The sequence below is a fragment of the Amblyomma americanum genome, chromosome 7, assembly GCF_052857255.1.
Source record: "Amblyomma americanum isolate KBUSLIRL-KWMA chromosome 7, ASM5285725v1, whole genome shotgun sequence".
Taxonomy (NCBI): Eukaryota; Metazoa; Arthropoda; class Arachnida; order Ixodida; family Ixodidae; genus Amblyomma; species Amblyomma americanum.
In genome coordinates this window covers 47,492,463-47,512,232 of record NC_135503.1, presented here as the reverse complement: position 1 = coordinate 47,512,232, position 19,770 = coordinate 47,492,463, and the positions used below count along the sequence as shown (strand labels likewise).

At 47.9% G+C, this 19,770-nt stretch overlaps 1 protein-coding gene across 1 annotated transcript in view; it reads right to left on the bottom strand.

Moving 5' to 3' along the window:
* Positions 1-89: 89 nt before the first annotated feature.
* The window catches only part of LOC144097666 (ionotropic receptor 93a-like), a 34,056-nt gene continuing 14,375 nt past the window's right edge, over positions 90-19,770 (bottom strand). Inside the window, exons 7-9 of the mRNA XM_077630317.1 lie at positions 18,002-18,231; positions 3,699-3,958; positions 90-723 (exon numbers count right to left, since the gene is read on the bottom strand). Of these exons, the coding sequence (XP_077486443.1) occupies positions 480-723; positions 3,699-3,958; positions 18,002-18,231 (734 nt within the window). The 3' untranslated portion in view covers positions 90-479. The remainder of the gene's footprint in view (positions 724-3,698; positions 3,959-18,001; positions 18,232-19,770) is intronic.

Below are 19,770 nucleotides of genomic sequence, written 5' to 3'. Positions count from 1 at the left end.
TCAGGTCGGCACGTACAACACATGCACGGATTTCGTCACGAGCTCTCAAAGTGAAAGGGAAGTTTGCTCAGCAGGTAACGAAGGCGAGAACGTTACGCCCGGAGGGAAAGAAGAAAGACACACACACACGCACACACTACCATGAAGATCAACAATTTTATCTGTCAGATATGTGCCCGGCTGTCCCGCTCGGGGAAAACCGGTTGTTGCCTTGATGATTGTGCAGCACGGAGGGTGTTACTTTCTAACGCGCACTTCAGCATTGAGTGCGCTAGTACGGAAAATGCCAAAGCGGGTGTGATTTCGTCAGATGCCATGGGGCATACAGTGAGCAATTTATAGTTACGCAATTGCATGCCTTTCGGGTAATGTATTGCAGGAAAGGAATCAAGTCGAAACACGTGGTTGATTATATCTGCTTCCCAGCCTGGAGCGCCAGCGAATTGTCTGCCGCCCGTGGTTTCTTCTGGTAGGACTTCCTATCTACTTGGTCTAGACCTGAATCGTCTCGCAATGAACATGCAACATGACTCAGTCACGAGTGCCAACAGGCCCGAGGCGTATCCCATTACAACAACGAAAAATGCGCCCTGGAGATCAACGACATTAATGGGACGCTCTGCATGCTGTTCCGTTTCGGTGTCCTCCGTGTTCTTCCGAAGCTGCCACAGGAAATCGTTGAGCCACTTCTCCACGAGGCCCATGAACATAAAATTCTTCATCCTGCAGAAAAAGAAAGTTGAGAGAACAGATTACGGAAAAGACCGGAGTTGATTGTTGTTTTAAAAACATTTTTTTTTTGCTCGCGCGCGATCATACACGTTCAGTAAGCAGGTATATAGCAGATATACAGGTACAGAGCAGATATACGTAAAGCAAGACTTTCTTGTACGTCGAAATCAGCACGGCGTCCGGTATTGGACACAACAGTACCGTATTTAGTAGAGAATTGCACTTGTACGTTCTTGGACGCAATATATAGTACCTTATATTTCAGCGAGTATTCAGTTATTGTAAAACAGGGGAGCTGCCGCGATGGCTCAGTGGTTATGGCGCTCGGCTGCTGACCCGAAAGACGCGGGTTCGATACCGGCCGAGGCGGTTGGATTCCGATGGAGGCGAAGTTCTATATGCCCGTGTATTGTGCGATGTCAGTGCACGTTAAAGAACGCCAGGTGGGCGAAATTTCCGGAGCCCTTCACTACGGCGTCCCTCATAGCCCGAGTCGCCTTGGGATGTTAAACCCCCATAAACGAAAGCAAACCAAACAGAGGTCTCCTTTAAAGAGACATAGGTTGAATGCAACTTTGCTTTCTTTTTTTTTCTTGGCAAATGAGTGATTAACAAGTTATACGGTCCTTACAACGAGATAACATTTAAAACTATGCCTGTGCACTGATCGAGGCGCTCAGAGCAGGAAAGGGCTTATAAACTCCATAGTTCTTTGACATCGCCTCAAAGTAAGTTCGTCGCGCGATTTGGTTTCGAGACAGCAAAAATTATACATACTTAAGGACGCTAGCGCGGCCTCACTCGGTTCACAGTCGTAAGTATTATAATGTTTAGTTTACATATGTACACTTCCTCAACACATATCCCGGAGAATAATTATGCTCTCAAGTTTTTCTTTGAACGCATACTTCATTCTCGGCTCTAGAATTTCGCTATCAGGCTAAGTTAGTGTTTAATTCAACATTGCAAAAATCCGCAGCAGCTCGCTAATTAAGTGCGGTTAAAAATGATTTATACTGTCTTGCATATTGCAGAAGCTAAGAGACGCGCAGAGTGCTGCATTCGCCTCCGGAAAATTAAAAGGAACAAAATAGGTAGGAAAAAAATAAAGGCCTCCATGTGCTGTTCTTTCCATCGGTCGGTGAGACCTATCGGTTCGTTGGCTTTCAAAGGTACTCAATGATAGAAAGTATGCGTTAATTCTCATTCGAACTTGCCGCCACGAAATGTGTGAGAAATCTTGTCGTTACTCGAAATCAGAGCAGTGCACCGACCTTCTTTCTGGGGCCCGGCCCAGGCCGTACCGAACTGGTTAACCTAGTTAGCTGGGTCAGGCGCCGGAATGCCTTTGGTTCCGCATGCCCAGAATTCTTGGACAAAAAAATTTAGAAAATTGCAAAATTGTAAGATACTGGTATATAAATACTGAAGATAATGGTCCATTCTTCAGATATGTAGAAAAATCTTTCTTTTATAGCATTTCCATCGCTCGCATCGAGCAGTTAAGACTGGCATAGAAAACCAATGGGGAGTGCTTTTGACGATAGCAAAAAAAAAAAAAAATGCAAGCCTGCCGACGGGAGATCTGCGACTATATTGATTTTTATAGTGAAATCTTACAATATAAGAAAAAATGCGCTCATAAACTCCGTTCCGTTCAAGAATGCTTTTGTCCAGAATTGTTGGGTATGTAAGCCTGTAGCTCCCACTACCAGGTTAGCTTAGGAGTGTAAGAACACGCCGAAGGAGGTATCGTAAGAAGCTGTAAAGAAAAAAAAAGGTTTCGCTGTGCCTAATTCGCACCCTTGTATCCTCGACATGGGTGCAAGGTTGCCCGCTGCAACCATACAGTTGGGTGTAATGGCTTAAGTTGCACCTTTGTGCCGGCTGATTTGATGTTGCACAGGTTTCGATAGCAAGTAGCCACTGCTTTGAACGACGCCGGTCTTTTTTGTGGCGTGAGCTGAACAGTCCCTAAAAAAAAATCTCACAACTACCGGTCTCATTGCGCGCTAGAATTACGGTAAACGCCACTGTAATAATGATTCCAGTATATGTATTTCACCGCAGCTGTTTGCAGTAGAAAAAAAAAATCCTCGAGGGCGAACGCCCTTAAGCAAATATGTCCTCACAGCAACGCGATGCTAACATGGGTTGCATGCCTATAAGCAAAGGGACACAGCCAGGTTTAAACGTCTTTGGAGCAGGCCATACGACACTACTGAAGGGACAGTGTTCAAGAAAGAAGTAAACGTCAACGCGCCCCATACCTGCAGATTGCACGCTTACTTTATCCAGGTGTATACGAACCGCGTCTTGATACATCAGTACACTGAACCCAGTAGTACACTACAGCGAGCGAAGCACCGAACCTATCATAGCTCATTAGTTACAAAAGTGCTGATCAAAAAAACTAGCGCGACCTGCGGTTAATATTAGCTTACTCACCTGCAGCGATTTTTTGGAGGCTAAGGAAAGGAAGCGAAGTTTATGAGCATCACCCTAATAGCGCTCAGACCGCACACGGCTCAATACTCAACAAGGGGACCTCGTGTTGCGCTGAGTAGAATGCCGCAGGTGTCGTGAGAGTAAGCTAATTATTTGGACGATCATAGTGCCCGATTTCGATGCATGTACCCGATGGTGAATTAACCAAGATCACGAAGAATCCAAGCGCCCTGATGCAGCCTTTTCGTGGCCCTTGGAATATGCCTGCTTTTTGAACTGTGGAAGTGTCTCAGTTTTCTCCGGTTCTATATGAGCAGAAGTTCACAGCTGATACCACATTCCAGTGTTCAGTATGATGGCTGCCTTCGACGACTTTGTTTTAAAGGCCTATACCAAAGGCAGGGTGGCAAGATAACTACGATAAGAATTTACTTCAGAATAAGGATTTAATTACGATAAAATGCAAGGAATAAAGACAGAGCAAGCGAACGCGGCACATTAGTGACATTGTTCATCACCCGTAGCTGAAGGTGGCGACGTGTGGCGACCCCTTGGGGAAGGTGTACACGGCCATGGCGTGGTAGAAGGCGTCCCGGGAGACCAGAAGGCGGCCTGCGGTTCGGGCTTCCTCCACCTTGAGCACGGTCTCCGGGAACATGTAGGCGTAGCGGGAACGCAAGCAGCGCGAGTAGCCCTCGCGCTCCGTCGGCACCAGGGTACGCCCGGGATGCTCCAGCATTTGGCGTCCGATGTCTCGCATGATGCCCGTCTTGGCGCTCTGCGTGGTCCCATCTCACTCATTCATTCATTCATTCATTCATTCATTCATTCATTCATTCATTCATTCATTCATTCATTCATTCATTCAGTGCCCCGAGGGGCCGTGCAAGGCATCTAATAAAATTTAAAAAAAGCGTGCAAATGCTTCCAGTAGGCTATGAAACGACCCGCAAACGCCACTGTGTGCAGAGCGCGTTTCAAGACATTGCATTGCTTCCTCATGTAAAGCCTCATACCATTTACATTATTTTGTTTGCATTTCGCGCGAAAACACGTTACGCAGCTGAGCACAGTCGATGTCGCGTTAGTATTGCGATGGTGCAGTACAATCAGCGGTGTTGCAGTACTAATAAATTAGTAGCGAAAGCGATATTAAATGGACCTGAAATGATTTTGGGGTGCATATTCTTGTGCAGCAGATCTATAGAGGTGGTCTTTGTGGGTATTTGAGCAAATATTGAAAGCTCTGCGTGCACCCTAAAATTTAGAAATACTTTTAAAAAAGCGCTGCTCGCAGCAGATCGCTCCGTCTGCCGACTGACGTCATCAGGGTAGGGGACGCGCGGTGCGGCGCGCCGCCCTAATCTGATGCGAGCTGCTGCGAGCAGTGATTTAAAAAAAAAAATAATTCTAAAGTATAGGGTGCACGCAGAGGTTTCAAATTTGACTCAAATAAGCACAAAGATCACCTCTACAGATCTGTTGCACTAGAGAATGCTCGTTGAGGTCATTTCAGGGTCCCTCTAACACAGCGACTGCCATGAAGCAAGCGAGGGGGGGGAGAAAGTTGGAACCGGAAGTAGTGGTAGCAGACGACTTTCCCATGATCCTTTGCGTTAACTCTGGAAATGCACCTCTCCCATTGACGGCCGGCACCATACAAGAAGAGCCCAGCTTTAACATTTCAGGAATCGACACGTTTTGTGGTTCGCGATATCTAGCGTCAAAAATACGCTTTAGACAACTCGTTGAGATTGCTTTCCCGCATTGTGCATTTATAAAATGGCAATTATCGCATATCTAATGCACCAAATATAGACGCAGTTTGTGCATTTTATGAACTACAAGAAGTTAACCTGATTTCGTCGACGACACCGCGCGCAGTCGTGTTTGTCCTATTCACATTTCAGGGAAATTTTTCTGTCGGCAGAATGTTCCCATGATCAAACAACACGTATGTGCAGGTACGATCAAAGCAACGAGGTATAGATTATTTCAAGAACCAATTTTATTTTTGCTCCGAGGTCGAATTCAGAAAATGTGAAAGGGATCGCGCGCATGAAGTTAAAACTATCTACAAAACAAACAGATGAACAGGATGTCTGTCCTTCATACTTGGGGCCTGATAGTTCATCGGGGATGAGTAATGGCACACTGCCTGAGGGAAATGGTCACATATGTCCTGCTGGCAGCGAACTGTTGCTCAGCCAAAGCGGCGACGATCGACGTTGAGGTCCTAAGCGAGATGTTCTAGGCTTCGTTTTAAGCCACAGCGGATATATGTTTAGATGCCGTAGAATGCAGGATGCAGGACATTGTGCGGACTAAAGCAACTCCGACACTTCAGGGCTTCAGCCCTCTTAACGGCATTATCACCGGTTTTCCTCGAGCGACTTAAAGCGTGGCCGCTTCCTTATCCGCAAATCCCAACTAACTTCTATTGTTAATATGGTTACCGTTAACCTTAATTATCCCATATTCACGGCACTTGATCGTACTCTTATTGCGGAGGCGCTTCCTTTCATCAGTAGTTTGGTTTACGGTTTATTGGGGTTTAACGTCCCAAAGCGACTCAGGCTATGAGGGACGCCGTAGTGAAGGGCCCCGGAAATTTCGACCACCTGGGATTCTTTATCGTGCGCTGATATTTTAAGAACATCGTAATTCCGAAACATAAGCACTTCACCCATCTCATCGGACACCTGATAGCGGCCATTCATTTATGTTTATACACCAGTCAACAGAGGTGTCCCCGTGAAGGCTAGTGGAAAATTGTTTTTTTTTCCGCAAAGTTATCTCAATGAATTTTATGTCTTTTTGTTCATTCTAGGCGCTATACAATTGAACAGGTTCTTTTACAATGTTTTATTAGTTGAAAATCGAAGCTTTTGCCAAAACACTAAAGTGAATTCAGATGCAGCGGAAAATTTTTGTGCATAGCCCTCTCATTGAAACGTTTATCTCTATGTTATACATCCATGCGACGTAATTGAACTTGATATTGAAGCAAAAATGCCTGGTCCGTATGTCCGGGAGCGCACGTCCAACATCAACTGAGTTTTTAAACCAATGGCTCCAACTCGAGAAATCTCCGAAGTGTCCAACAACCGGTTCGCTGCAAATAATTGTCTGGATTGCTACTAAGAAAATGAAGGTTTTTTTTTTTTGAACGTCGAGCGAGCGCACAGAAAACACTACAGGGTCAGCGGGAACGAACCGACTTAGTTTAAATGTCGTTCTCCAAGATTTGCATGTGTCCTGAAAATTTGATTGAAGGAAAATGTGTAGGCATGGATCTGTTCTTGGGCACCATATCTATGCGTTATATGACTAATGTATATACAATTCCCAAGCAGCAGAGGTAAATTGCCCAATATTGAAAATGGCTGGTTTCACTCGGGTCCTTTGTAGGGCCAATATTTGCCAATATGTTCCTAATATCGGGCTGATTATAGTTGTGCTGCTGGGGAACGTCACGAGTAGCGTGGCGTGCATCTTTATCGTAGCTGCTTTTAAAAACCCTCCTGCCTCAGCCGTTGGATCGTTTGCGATGAAACTGCAGCGCATAGCGCTTGCGTATTGCGATAACAGTGCTACCTACCTGGCTCTGCCGCGCATGACGCTAGTCCGAAATTATCTGCGCCGAGATCGAAGGACTGTAAGCCGCCAAAGTCGGGTTTGCGCAGAAGGACGGCGGTGGTGCCAATTGTCGTCTGCATAGGCGCAGACGATTCGAGGCTTGCATCATGCCCGGCTGAACTAAGGAAGTACCGTTGCCAAACTTCGTACCAGACAACAGTTACCGCACTATGCTAGCTCCGTGCGCGGTTTCTCTCCAAACGAGCCAGTGGTTGAAGCGGGAGGATTTTAAAAAGCCGCTGCGTTAAAGATTCAAGTTTCGTTGTGTTTTCAGTTTTTCTTTCAATAACGGTTGATAAGTGGGACGTCTAAAAGACGCTGCCTCGGGACGTAGACGTTCTAACTCAACCGGGATGTCGCTGGGAGGCTTGCAATTTGCCGGGATGCAGGAGTGAATCAGGAAACGTGTGCACCGCGCTCCGTCTGAAAACGGCATGCGTCTTTCGTTGTCTACTAGAGCGGTTGCAGCAGGAGCAGGTAACGAAAACCTCGTCTCTTCGCGTTCGCAACGAGCAAAACGCGATAGTCATCTCATGGCCCCGAGAAATGAGCCTGCTTTCGTCGAGCAAGGTTACCGTGCCCTCGCACTCGCACTCGCAATGCGCTCCCGCGTTTCGTTTCCTTAATTGCGTGCAGTGCACTTGGAAGCCACGGTAACACACAGAATAATTCTGAGAGGCCGAGAGCAGCCTTGAATCTTTTTTCCGGGTCGATAAAAACGGGCCAAGTGCGTACGGGTAATGAGGGAATAAAATGATGGTGGTGATAACAGCGTTGAAACAATTTTCTTTTTTTTCTTAACTGGGGCAAGGGTTAGCAGTAGTAGTGGTTTATTATAACAAAAATAGTAAAAGGAAGGAAAAGATGACGTCAGCCGCGGCAATGACTGTCTGATATCTTAATGCCTTATGGCCCCGAGTGTACCAGAATCTTGAAATAGCTCTAGCATCATCTTAATCCGTAAGAAAGGAGACGCCAAGGACTTGAAGAATTACAGACCGATTGGCTTGCTGTCCGTTGCCTATAAGTTATTTGCTAAGGTAATCGCTACTAGAGTCAGGACAACCTTTGACTTCAATCAACCAAATGATCAGGCAGGCTTTTGTAAAAGATAATCGACAATAGACCATAATCACACTATTAAGCAGGTGACAGAGAAATGCGCAGAATATAACCAACCCCCTATATACAGCCTTCATAGCTTACGAGGAAGCATTTGGCTCAGTCAAAACCTCAGCGGTCATGCAGGCATTGTGGAGTCAGGGTGTAGAAAAGCCTTATGTAAAAATACTAGAAGATATCCGCACAGCTACGATAGTCCTACATAAAGTCAGCAATAAAATTTCAATACGGAAGGTTGTCAGGCAGAGAGACACGATCCCGCCAATGCTGTTCAACGCCTCGTTACAAGTGATATACAAAGGCTTGGATTGGGAACAGTTGGTGATAAGAGTTAATGCAGAATACGTTAGTAATCTGCGATTCGGTGACGACATTGCCTTGTTAGGTCACTCGGGGAATTAATTTTAAAGCATTATCAATGACTTAGGCAGAGCAGAACGGTGGTACTAAAAGTAAACATGCAGAAAACCAGAGTAATATTCAACATTCTCGGAAGGGAACAGCGGATTACAATTGGTAGCGAGGTTCTGGAAGTGGTTGGGTAACACGTCTACTTAGGGCAGCTACTGACCGCAGATCCGAATCAGGAGAGGGAAATTACGCATTTGGCAGGTTCTCTCAGATCACAAATGGCAGTTTACCAATATCCCCTGAGAGACAAGTATATAACAGCTGTATCTTACCGCTACTCGCCTATATAAATGTACGGACCCCGTAGAGTATCTGTTACGGGTCCAATTGGACTTATTTTTGAAAATGTGGCGGAGAGTTTGAAGGATGCTTCACTCCCGCCACCGGTTGGCCCGGTATTGCACTACCTCCGGGATCGGCCTTGTCTTTAGCGCGTCTTTACTATCCTGTCTTTCTATCCGATCTTTCAACTCTCCTGCTATCTGCACGTGGTAGCGATTGTGGCTCGTCTTGAGCCAGTGAGCAGGCCTGTGCACTTTCCTTTTCTTTCTTCCTGGCATCTATCTATCTATCTATACTCGCCTATGGTGAAGAAACATGGAGGCTAACGGACTTGAGTTCAAATCAAGTTAAGGACAACGCCGCGAGCTATGCAAAGGAAACTGATAGGTGTAACGTTAAAGTACATTAAGAGGGCAGAGTGGGTGAGATAAAAAACGCGGGTTAATGACATCCTAGCCGTAATCAAGAGGAAGAAATGGGCTGGGGCAGACATGCAATGCGAAGGCAGATAACCGATGATCGTTTAGGGCAACGGACTGGATATGAAGAGAAGGCATGCGTAGCAGCTGCGGCAGTAAGTTAAGTGGGCGGATGAGATAAAGAAGTTTGCAGGGATAAGATGGCCGCAGCTGGCAAAGGACAGGGTTAATTGGAGACACATGGGGGAGGCCTATTTCCTGCTGCGAACGTAGTCAGGCTGCCGCCGCTGCTGCTGATGATGATCTTAAGCAGCCCCGTATATCTGTTTTTGCTGCACCCCTGACTAGTGCCATCAGATGCAAACACACAGTCGCATACTCGTACTGCAGCTGTATTCGTTTCGAAGCTGTGCAGCAGCAACAAGGGGACTAAGCATATTCAGTCAAGACAGACCACTGCCCTCAACGTTCATCCAAATCAGCTCTTGACGACCCGGACAGTGTACATATAGACTAATTCAATGACCTAGCTAGTAGCCGTTGCATCGCGTGTTGAATGGATTACTGCGATTAAACAGTCAAGAAGACGTTTAGGACGCCCGCACACGTGCTGCACACAACTAAAAGGCGGTGCATCCCGCGTCTCGCCGCAAGAAGTGTGCCTTACAACATTCATGCGACCTCGGAGGATTCCGCTATCGCGCGAGGCCCACTATACGTGCCTCGGGCGATGACGCGTACGATTTAAAGCGCCGTTCGCCTTCGCCAGCCATGCACGACCGAGCCTACGACGCGAGAGCTGCTAGGTGCTCCACGGAGGCCGGTTGTGATTGTTCGCGGTAGCAGCAGCGGCGCACTTTCTCCTCTGTACACAGCAGGCAGACCGCGCCGCCGACTGCGGCAACTACGTGTCCCTGTTTGTTGCGCACGAGACACGTCTCCAACGTCGTCACAGCTACGCGATTGTGCGCGCGGGCTTGACGTTATAGAAGTGGGGCTCTGCTGAGTGACTCACGTCGCGAGCGCATCGCAAGGAAAGTGCGTGAAAAAGGAGCGACGGCGATTTAGTAGAGCCCGTCGGCTGGCAGTTAGTTGTGCTCATAACCGTGCACAGACAGGGTAAAAGAGGGTTTGGTGGTTTGTGCGGGTTTAACGTCCCAAGGCGACTCAGGCTGAGAGGGACGCCGTAGTCAAGGGCTCCGGAAATTTCGACCTTCTGGGGCTCTTTAACGTGCACTGACATCGCACAGTACGCGGGCCTCTATAGAATTTCGACTCCATCGAAATCTGACCACCGCGGCCGGGATCGAACCTGCGTCTTTCGGGTCAGCAGCCGAGCGCCGTAGCCACTGAGCCACCGCCGCGGCCGGTAAAATAGAGCAGATGCATCCCTAGCAGTCATTGAGAGGGGGGGGGGGGGGAGGGGGGGGCACAAATTTTGAAAAAAAAAGGTTTTTAGGAAAGGAAGTGACGCAGTAACTCTCTCTCATATCATCTCGGTGGACACCCGAACCACGCCGTAAGGTGAAAGATAAAGGAGGGAGTGAAAACAGAAGGGAAGAAATGCCGTAGTGGAGGGCTCCGGAATAATATCGACCACTTCCGGTGTTCTTTAACGTGCACTTTAACGTTTCGCCTCCACCGAAACGTGGCCGCCGCGGCCGGGTTCGAACCTGGGTACTCCGGCTCAGTAGACCAGCGCCTTAACCACTGAGCCACCGTGGCACATTTTCTGCCACCCAGAAGACATGAACCGGCGCTAACATGAGCTTTGCATCCCTTACCCTTATCGAGAGACGAGTACACTCCTGGTGCTCGCGCTTGCAAGTATGACATTTGCAGTCGTTCCCATTAGTGAAACACAGTGGTTTTCGGGAAAGGAAATGGTGCAGTAACTGTCGCACTTCTTGGTGGACACCTCAACCGCGCCGTGAGGGAGGGGAGGAAGGCGGAAGTGAAAGAGTATAGAAGAAAAGAGGTGCCGTAGTCGAGGTCGATGCAAGTGTCTTCGGAATAGCATCGACCACCTGGGGATCTTAAACGAGCGCTGACATCGCACAGTATACACCGGCGCCTTTTGCGTTTCGATGGAGCCGCCGCAGCCAGGTTCTTCGCGGCGTGCGCGCCGTAAGGGAATGGATGACCGAGAGAGTGAAAGAAAGAAGAGAGAAAGGCGCCGCAGTGAAGGGCTGCGGATTGATTTGGACTACGCGAGATTTTTTAACGCCCACTGTCATCGCACAACACACGGGAGGCTCTCGACTACTGAAAAAAAATCTGTAATAGGGAGGCATAGAGAGATGAAGAAAACTTTCTCGCTCTACGCATGGGGCTCGAAATAGGCGTGCAGTGATGTACAAGGACCCTGTACAACGTAGCCAATATTCGTTTACATGTGCTGTGGGTTGATTACTATACTTAAAGAAGATGTAGATTAAACCGTTATGCCTATCGATAACGGTTTAAAAGATAAATGACTAGATCTGACTGAAATATATATACTGCTTGAGTTTCATGCCAGAAGCAGTGCGTCTTCAAACCACGCGCAGGTCACGCTACATGGATCTAGGTATGCGCTGGCCAAAAAAAGCGAGAGAGAAACAGGAAAAGAGAGAGAAGACGGGGATTTGCATGAGCTATATTCTTTGCCCCCAAGGTCTCGCGTGTTCAGTGCAGAGGCTCAAGCTGTTCCTTTCTCAGCGACCTGCTTAGACTATTTCCTGCCATTCTTCTCGACGACCTGCTTACGTGTACGCATGTGTTGTGCGAAGATGTGGACACTGCTCCGGAGCCGCTTGAAGACGGCATAATTAAGAGAAAAGGAAGGGGGATGGCGGCTGTGCGAAACAATGCGGTCGCGGTGAGTGGAGGATAGGAGACGGAAAGTGCACGCGTAGACGCGGTAGCTCAGTGGTTAGGGCGCTCGGCTACTGAACCGGAGTTGCCGGGTTCGAACCCGACCGCGGCGGCTGCGTTTTTATCGAGGAAAAACGCTAAGGCGCCAGTGTGCTGTGCGATGTCAGTGCACGTTAAAGATCAAAAGGTGGTCGAAATTATTCCGGAGCCCTCCACTCCGGCACCTCTCTCTTCCTTTCTACTTTCATTCCCTCCTTTACCCCTTCTCTAACGGCGCGGTTCAGGTGTCCAACGATATATGCGACAGATACTGCGCCATTTCCTTTCCCCAGAAATCAATTATTATTATTATTATTATTATTATTAGAGATTTATGCTCGCGAACGAGAGGTGCAATGACCTGTTCTCGTTAGATCAGAGTCTTCAGCATTTTAAGTACACGGTGATTAATTCGCCAATTTATTTATTTAATTGAAGGGATTGACGCCCGCGGGCTATGAGACGAGACACCGCAGTGGAGGCCTCCGGATGGCTGTAAGGCTACGACGTTATCCTGCTGACACCAAGGTCGCGGTGTCGAATCCCGGCCGTGGTGGCCGTTCTTTTTTTTTTTTTTGATGCGAAATGTAAGCAAGTGGGCTGTACGATGCAAGTGTACTGCAAAGAACCTCAGGCGGTATGAATTAATTTGCATTAAATTGGTTTACTCACGAAAAAGTCAACGTGATACGCTCGTCTTGCCTCACACAGAACGATGCCGAACAGAGCAGGGGATATCCATACGCTATCTGAAAAAGCGAACTCACGTTCAAACCGGTTAATGTACTGCTTGCGCACATGCGACGTTCCGGCGGCAAGGCAGTTTTCCAAATGCAAATGAAGCTGTCCGCTGCACCGCTCACTTGATTAAACTCCACCGTCTAACGACACTTAAGGGTAATGAGGGCAGTTGTGACAGTTTAGCCCTGTTCATTTCTGTTCCCCGTTTAGAACAATGATGAACAGATCAGCTCGAACAGCTTGGCCCTTACGCTGTATAGGTTCCTACTGGTGTGTGTGTCGTGTCTATTACGATTCCTGTTATGGCGTATGAATGAAATCATGGTTTGTATACGCGACACTGACAGTTAAAAGAAATATCAGGGGGTATAGGCATATTTACAACCCGAAATTTACTGGCCGACCGAAGCCAGCTGAGTCCCATAGCAGAGTTCTAGCACGAGCTGCTTGTACCTGATTCTCTTTGTCTTCGATGTGGTCGACTGCTAATCATGGGCGTCACAATACAGTCGAACATCGTTATAACGAAACTGCTTATAACGAGATAATGGATTTAACGAAAAAATGACGATTCATTTTGGAATGTCGGTCAACACGCGCTATAACGAAGCTACGGCTATAACGAAGTAATCGTCGGGCTTCGTTTCAGCGCTGCGTTAGAGTCATGACTCAGCGCGACCGCGTGCATTTGAATGGTATTTTCTCCCTCGCTCTTGTCTGGCACAATGCGGAGAAAAATTTCCTTCCTGGAGGTGTAGCGCAATGACTGGAAGGCGAGATGCGCCGCTAAGCGCGAGCTTTCTCCCCATTCACGCCTCCTAATTCCAGAGAGGTGAACTTTCTTTCTTTCTCTCCGGAAAACAGAGATTACGAAAGAGTAGACGCTCTAAACGGACGCGCGGTAAGCTAGCTTCCTCATGCGCGCACCGGGGCCCTTTGTTTGTCGCTGGAATAATTAGTCGCCGCTCGTATTTCGCCCTCGCGAGTTCGCGGCACATCTTCGTGTGCTAAAAATAAAAATAACACGAGGAAAAGGAGAGAAAACTACGGCACTTATATCCTGTAATTCTTTGTCTCGCTAACACCGAGCAGCGCCGTTGGGGCTTGCGATGACGTCACCAAGAAGTGAAAGGCCGGCCGAAGCCCCCGTGCTCGTTCAATCGCGTGATAGGTATTGAAGCGAGATAGCTAAGTCCTCATTCAGCCATAAAGAGCTCTCACTTGTATGCGAAAGTCTCGGAGGATTTTGACCTCTGCAAAGCCAAGAAGCAAGAAGAAGCGAGATTCAATGATCTCATTACTATTTTATTTCATTTGGACTATTTAGGTCCTTCGGTCATTCCATGAAGTGAGTCACTCTCTTGCTATCGTCAGGATCTGCCCATACGCACGGCGGACAATACGATTGGAATAGCACGGAAATAAAGGAATCGTCGTATTATACACTCTAAACTGAACCAGTAGAACGGGAGTAAGCTGTCCTCTTCTATAAGAGGGTGTGCGCTAAAGGACAGCTTACTCCCTTTCTATGCTCCCACACAGGGTGTTTAGAGTGTATCGACCCCATTCTGTACCTTGACAAGGCGGCGTGGTTTTGAGGAAACAAAGCACACGTGGCTAATTTGAGTCAAGAAAGCACGGAAGCGGATGATGTCAAACAGCTTGGACAGATATGCCTGGTGGGATTGGTTGGTTGTGAAACTTTATTTCCAGCGGATATAGAGGAGCGACACGAAGTCGCCCCCCGCTTAAACGGCGGCCGCTATCCCTTGGGCAGCGGCGGCGTCTTCAGCCAGCTGGAGGAGCTTGATCTGTATCCCCGGGTCGGGGCTGAGCAATAGAGCCTCCCAATGAGCAGAGTCGGTAATGAAGTGACTCGCGGGTAGGGACTGCGGGCAGTTCCAGATCATATGATTTAGATCGGCTTTCGCATCACAATTTTTGCATTTGTTTGAGTAGAGTCCTTCCGAATAGAAGCTACACAATTGGGGATTTGGATAGGTGTTAGTTTTAAGTTTACGCCAGGCTTTGGCCTGTTGCTTGGAGAGCGTTTTATCTGCTGGGGGGAATCTGAGTCTTGCAAGCCTGTAGTGCTGCAGGATTTCTCTGTAAGGAAACAACCTGTCCTTGCCAGAGTATAGGGCGGGTGGACTGCACGACCCAGCTCGGCGGGACAGTTCTCGAGCTAGGTTATGAGCCGCCTCATTACCAGCAAGGGAAGCATGAGCAGGCGTCCAGATTAGGCGAATGCGCCGCGTGGGCTGATACTTTAGCAGAATCCGTGCTGCTTGTGGGGAGATTCTTCCAAACGTGTAGTTACGTATAGCCAATTTTGAGTCGCTGACAATGGTTTCTGCCGAGGATCCCACAATGGCTAGAGCGATGGCTGTTTCTTCTCCAACATGTGTGTGCTGAGTGCGTATAGTGCCCCAAACAGCTTGGACAGATATGCCTGGTGGGATATAAGCGATCGACATGACGGGCGGGCTTTGCAAGCCTGAGTTTTAAGAGAGCGCTTTCAGGATAGGATAGGATAGAATAGGATAGGATAAACCTCTTATTGCTCTATTTTACAGATATTACGGTCGACAGAGTTCTTCTATCTTCCTGGTGAGGGCGTGGCTCTGTCTTGCAGGGTCGGCGCCCCTATTCAAGGGCACAGCTGAGCTTGGCTGCTCGCTGGGCATGGATGATCAATCCTTGTTGGAGGATTGGATTGCCGCTGGAGAGCACACTCTCCCACTGCTCCGCACTCGGATTTTCGGACCCGTTGAATGCTTTATTTCTGTCGTATTCTCAAGTGATATGATATAGGGTGGGTGTTGCACCGCACTAAGCGCTTTCAGGAAACTTCATCTTTACGTTAGGTCCCCTCCGTGATTTGGCGAAACGGTCCTCGTTAACTGTACATAATGATTAGAATGGCACTTCATCACGCATGAGCAGTTCTGTGAGTATGGCCGCATATTTTTTTTAGGGACGAAGGGAGACACACAAGGACGAGCGCTGGGCACGCAGCGATGGCGATGTAGGTTACAAGAGCGCATGGATGGACGGACATACAGTTCAAAGGGCCGGATGTACTGGAGATGAAACAGGCTAAAACAGAAGTTTTGGTGAGTTGGTAGTCCAGTGAGTAGAAACAGGGCGATTTGAAAGTGAGACGAAGGAAGACACACAAGGACGAGCGCTGGGCACGCAGAGATGGCGATATAGGTTACAATAACGCGTGGATGGACGGACATACAGTTAAAGGGGCCTGATGTACTGGAAATGAAACAGGATAAAAAAAGCTTTGGCGAGTTGGTAGTCCAGTGAGTAGAAACAGGGCGATTTGAAACTGAGACGAAGGAAGGCACACAAGGACGAGCTCTGGGCACACAGCGATGGCGATGTAGGTTACAAGAACGCGTGGATGGAAGGACATACAGTTAAAGGGGCCTGATGTACTGGAAATGAAACAGGATAAAAAAAAACTTTGGCGAGTTGGTAGTCCAGTGAGTAGAAACAGGGCGATTTGAAACTGAGACGATGGAAGACACACAACGACGAGCGCTGGGCACACAGAGATGGCGATGTAGGTTACAGGAACGCGTGGATGGACGGACATACAGTTCAAAGGGCCGGATGTACTGGAAATGAAACAGGCTAAAACAGAAGCTTTGGCGAGTTGGTAGTCCAGTGAGTAGAAACAGGGCGATTTGAAACTGAGACGAAGGAAGACACACAAGGACGAACGCTGTTGTGTGCCCTTGTGTGTCTTGCTTCATCCCAGTTTCAAATCGCCCTGTTTCTATTCAACGGTCTAAATTAATACATAACCCTCCCCTACGGCGTCCCCCATATCCAATGTGCCGCTTCAGGACCTTCAATTCCACACATCAACAAACTTTTCCTTATCAGCCATCAAACCAATGGATAATTTTGGTAATAGCGGGGGCAAAGACAGAAAAGAATCTACGTGGAATAGAGCTGGAACGATCATGTCGATCTTTTAATCTTTTTTCTTTTCCTCGAGGCTTTCCTGTAGGAGGTTTTGAGGAAAACCATTACCTCAACATTTTCCCCATCGTTAGCTTTGTTCCTGCACACAGCGACTGGTTAGTTTGCACGACAGGCACGCGCTTTTCTTTAAAGAGAAAGGAAAGCAAAAATAGAACCGATGAAGCTACTTTTAGCGTCATTGTAAAGAAGGAAACGTTCAAACACCCTGACGGTGCGGAGACATTGGGAAAACCAGTTGTGTAACGTGCTGAGAATGGCCGGTGCACTTGTAATGGTTTGAGCGGGCCGAATGTAACCCCTCCCTCCCCTCCCTCCCCCCTCCCCTCTCCACCTCTATTTATTTTTTCGTGAAACGTGTATGACCCTGCTGTACAAAAGTGAACATCACCATATATAATACAATACAACATATATAATAAAATGATATAAATTAACCTCCTCAGACGCCCCTGAGGAGACGAACCCATTGTTCCTACCAGCAAGGTGTGGTTACGCTCGGGCAAAAAGAGCTTTTTTTTTCGCCTCCAGAGGACAGCTTAGTTCCTTCCTACTCCCATATAGGCGTATTAGTGTTTGGAGTGTGTAGTGCCGCCCTTTGCATGCTTATGCAATCACGTGCAGGGTGTTTACGTTCCATAACTGCAAGAACGCTGTCTCGAAGACTACCTTCGCGGCTACCCACAAGATGGAGGCATGAGGCGACGAAACCCGCGTGCACGACGAGCTCATGGGATCGAATATTTCTCGCAGTGGCCACATGGCGATCTAGGCGAAATGGAAAAAAAACACTCGTGTCCTGTGTGATGTGCACGGTCGAAATAAGTTAGTAGTCCTTCATTCACAACGTCTCCTTTTTTTTAATTCCCTCCTTCAAATCATCCCTCATAGCGCGGTTCAGGCCTGTGCCGTAAAGAGAGACAAATACTAATTATTTCCCTTTTTCATAAAGCGTGCCTTGCTTAGACAGTTTTATGCTATGTTTGAAAATAGCGAAATATAATGTATGGCTTTGAAAAAAAATTCACAAGACCGCAAAAACTCGCTGCAAAATCAACATTCAAGTTCAGCTACAAAAGAGAGAACGGGGAATACAGTAAAACAAACCAGAATGAGCTATAGGTGGTAAAGTTGCTGTGAATGAGCTCATATGCCTCAAAATGCATGGAAAGTATAGGACCGACTATGTGCACTTAATGGTGGACATCCAAAGCACGCCGTGAGGGAAGAGATGAGGAAAGGGGTGAAGGAGGGAGAGAAAAATGTGGAGTGGAGACCTCGTGCTCAGGAGCAGGACACCTTTGACTCACGGTGAAGGCTAGCTCCATCTCGGTGTGACGCGTAGTGCCGACAAAGATGCGTCCGGCGAGCAGCTCCCGGCGCAGCCGGGGCAGCGTGTCCAGCGCGGGCTCCATGCCCGGGTGGCTCATGAACGAGATGAGCACGCTGCAGTAGGCGCACGAGATGACCGTGCACAGCAGCCACCAGCTGGCCGCCACTAGGCGTCGCTTGAAGCTCGCCGAGAAGCGCCTATCGCAGCCTGCATGCCAGGAACAAAAATTTTCCCGAATTTTTTTTTCAATAATGCAGATATGACGGTGGTTTCTACAATCGCCTCTTGAAGGCAGGGTGAATGAATGAACGAATTAATTTTAGAAAAGGATGGCCCGCATCCGTTGGTTTGGGAGATGAGATGAGGGATGTGGGATCGATGGGGAGCCAGCCTTTTTGTTGCTTGGGTCGCTTAAGGTGTCGTGCGGTGTCTAGGTCATGAGCCAGATCTTGCACTCGTACGCGAAGAAGTTCCAGAGCCGTGAGTGTGTCAGCGGGATTATGCGAACGGAATGCCCCAATGTTCGTTAAAGCGGACGGGCTGAGGTGTGTTGAGGTCTTGTTGCGAGGAAAGGTGGGGACAATGCGACACTTGAATAAGCGGGTGGTTCACATTAAGCGAGTTCGAATTGAAGACATCCCACTATGTAACAGATACGGGCCAGAACAGGGGCACAAACAGATAAAGCATGCTTGCCGAACTCTTCACATCTATTCCGACTATTATGCCGTTATGCGCAATAGCCGTTGCAGCTAATAATTGTATTATGAGAGGCGTTAAAAAGCCTTGGGGTGGGCGAACAGTACTCTTTCAAAACCGAATCGAATAAGATAAGTATAGCCGGCAGCAAAATCGGATCGTGAATGAACCGAACAGAAAACAAATCGAACATTCCTGCGAATATTCAATTCGACTGGTGGCACGCAAGCAGAAACAGCGAAGCGCGAGCAGCAATCTGAGGTCACTGGCCCCATGGAGTTGTAGCATAAGCTGTGAGAATATGCAACACTGATATTCAGTACGCGAGGGGGGTGGGGGAGGGTGCAACTTTGAGTCAGTACATAGTTCCATGACCACCACATGATATGCATAGCAAAACAAATCTTCTCGTCTGCTGAACCTGCTGACGATAGCGAATCGACTAGCACCACATGTCTGTATAAATGAGGGGGGGGGGGGGGGCACGATATATATGAGCCATTTCATCAGAGATCGGGCATGGCAGCAGGGTTAGCTAAACCTGACTGAACCTTGCTGTAACGGCCAGTCTTGGAGACCATGCATAAGTGTTATGACCATGTATGAATGTTTTGTTTGGAGCGTAGTAGTGTGCTGTGCCGACACCACCTAGATCATGCCTGCATACTGACATAGCAAAGTACACACGCGTTTTGTGTGTCAGTGTTATGAATGTTGTATGAGTGTGAGTACCATGTATGAGTGTTATGAATGCTGTCACACGAATGTGCCGCATCGCGGCGCTGAACCTTCGTTGTCGTGTTGACTGATCGCGGTAGCATGCTGCGCGGCGTAAGAGCGGGCTGTTTTGGCAAATGTCACTGAACAAAATTACGGGTTTTCTTGTTTCAGTGATTCATACTTGAATAGAGACCCGAATATTTTCTAATAACTTAGAACATGTCCTATTTGTTCCATTCAGTGAATGGAATAGAATGATATTCGATTCGTTATTAGTTAACCCCTAGTTAAATGGTTAAAACGCGCCAAAGGCGCCAGACAGTTCAC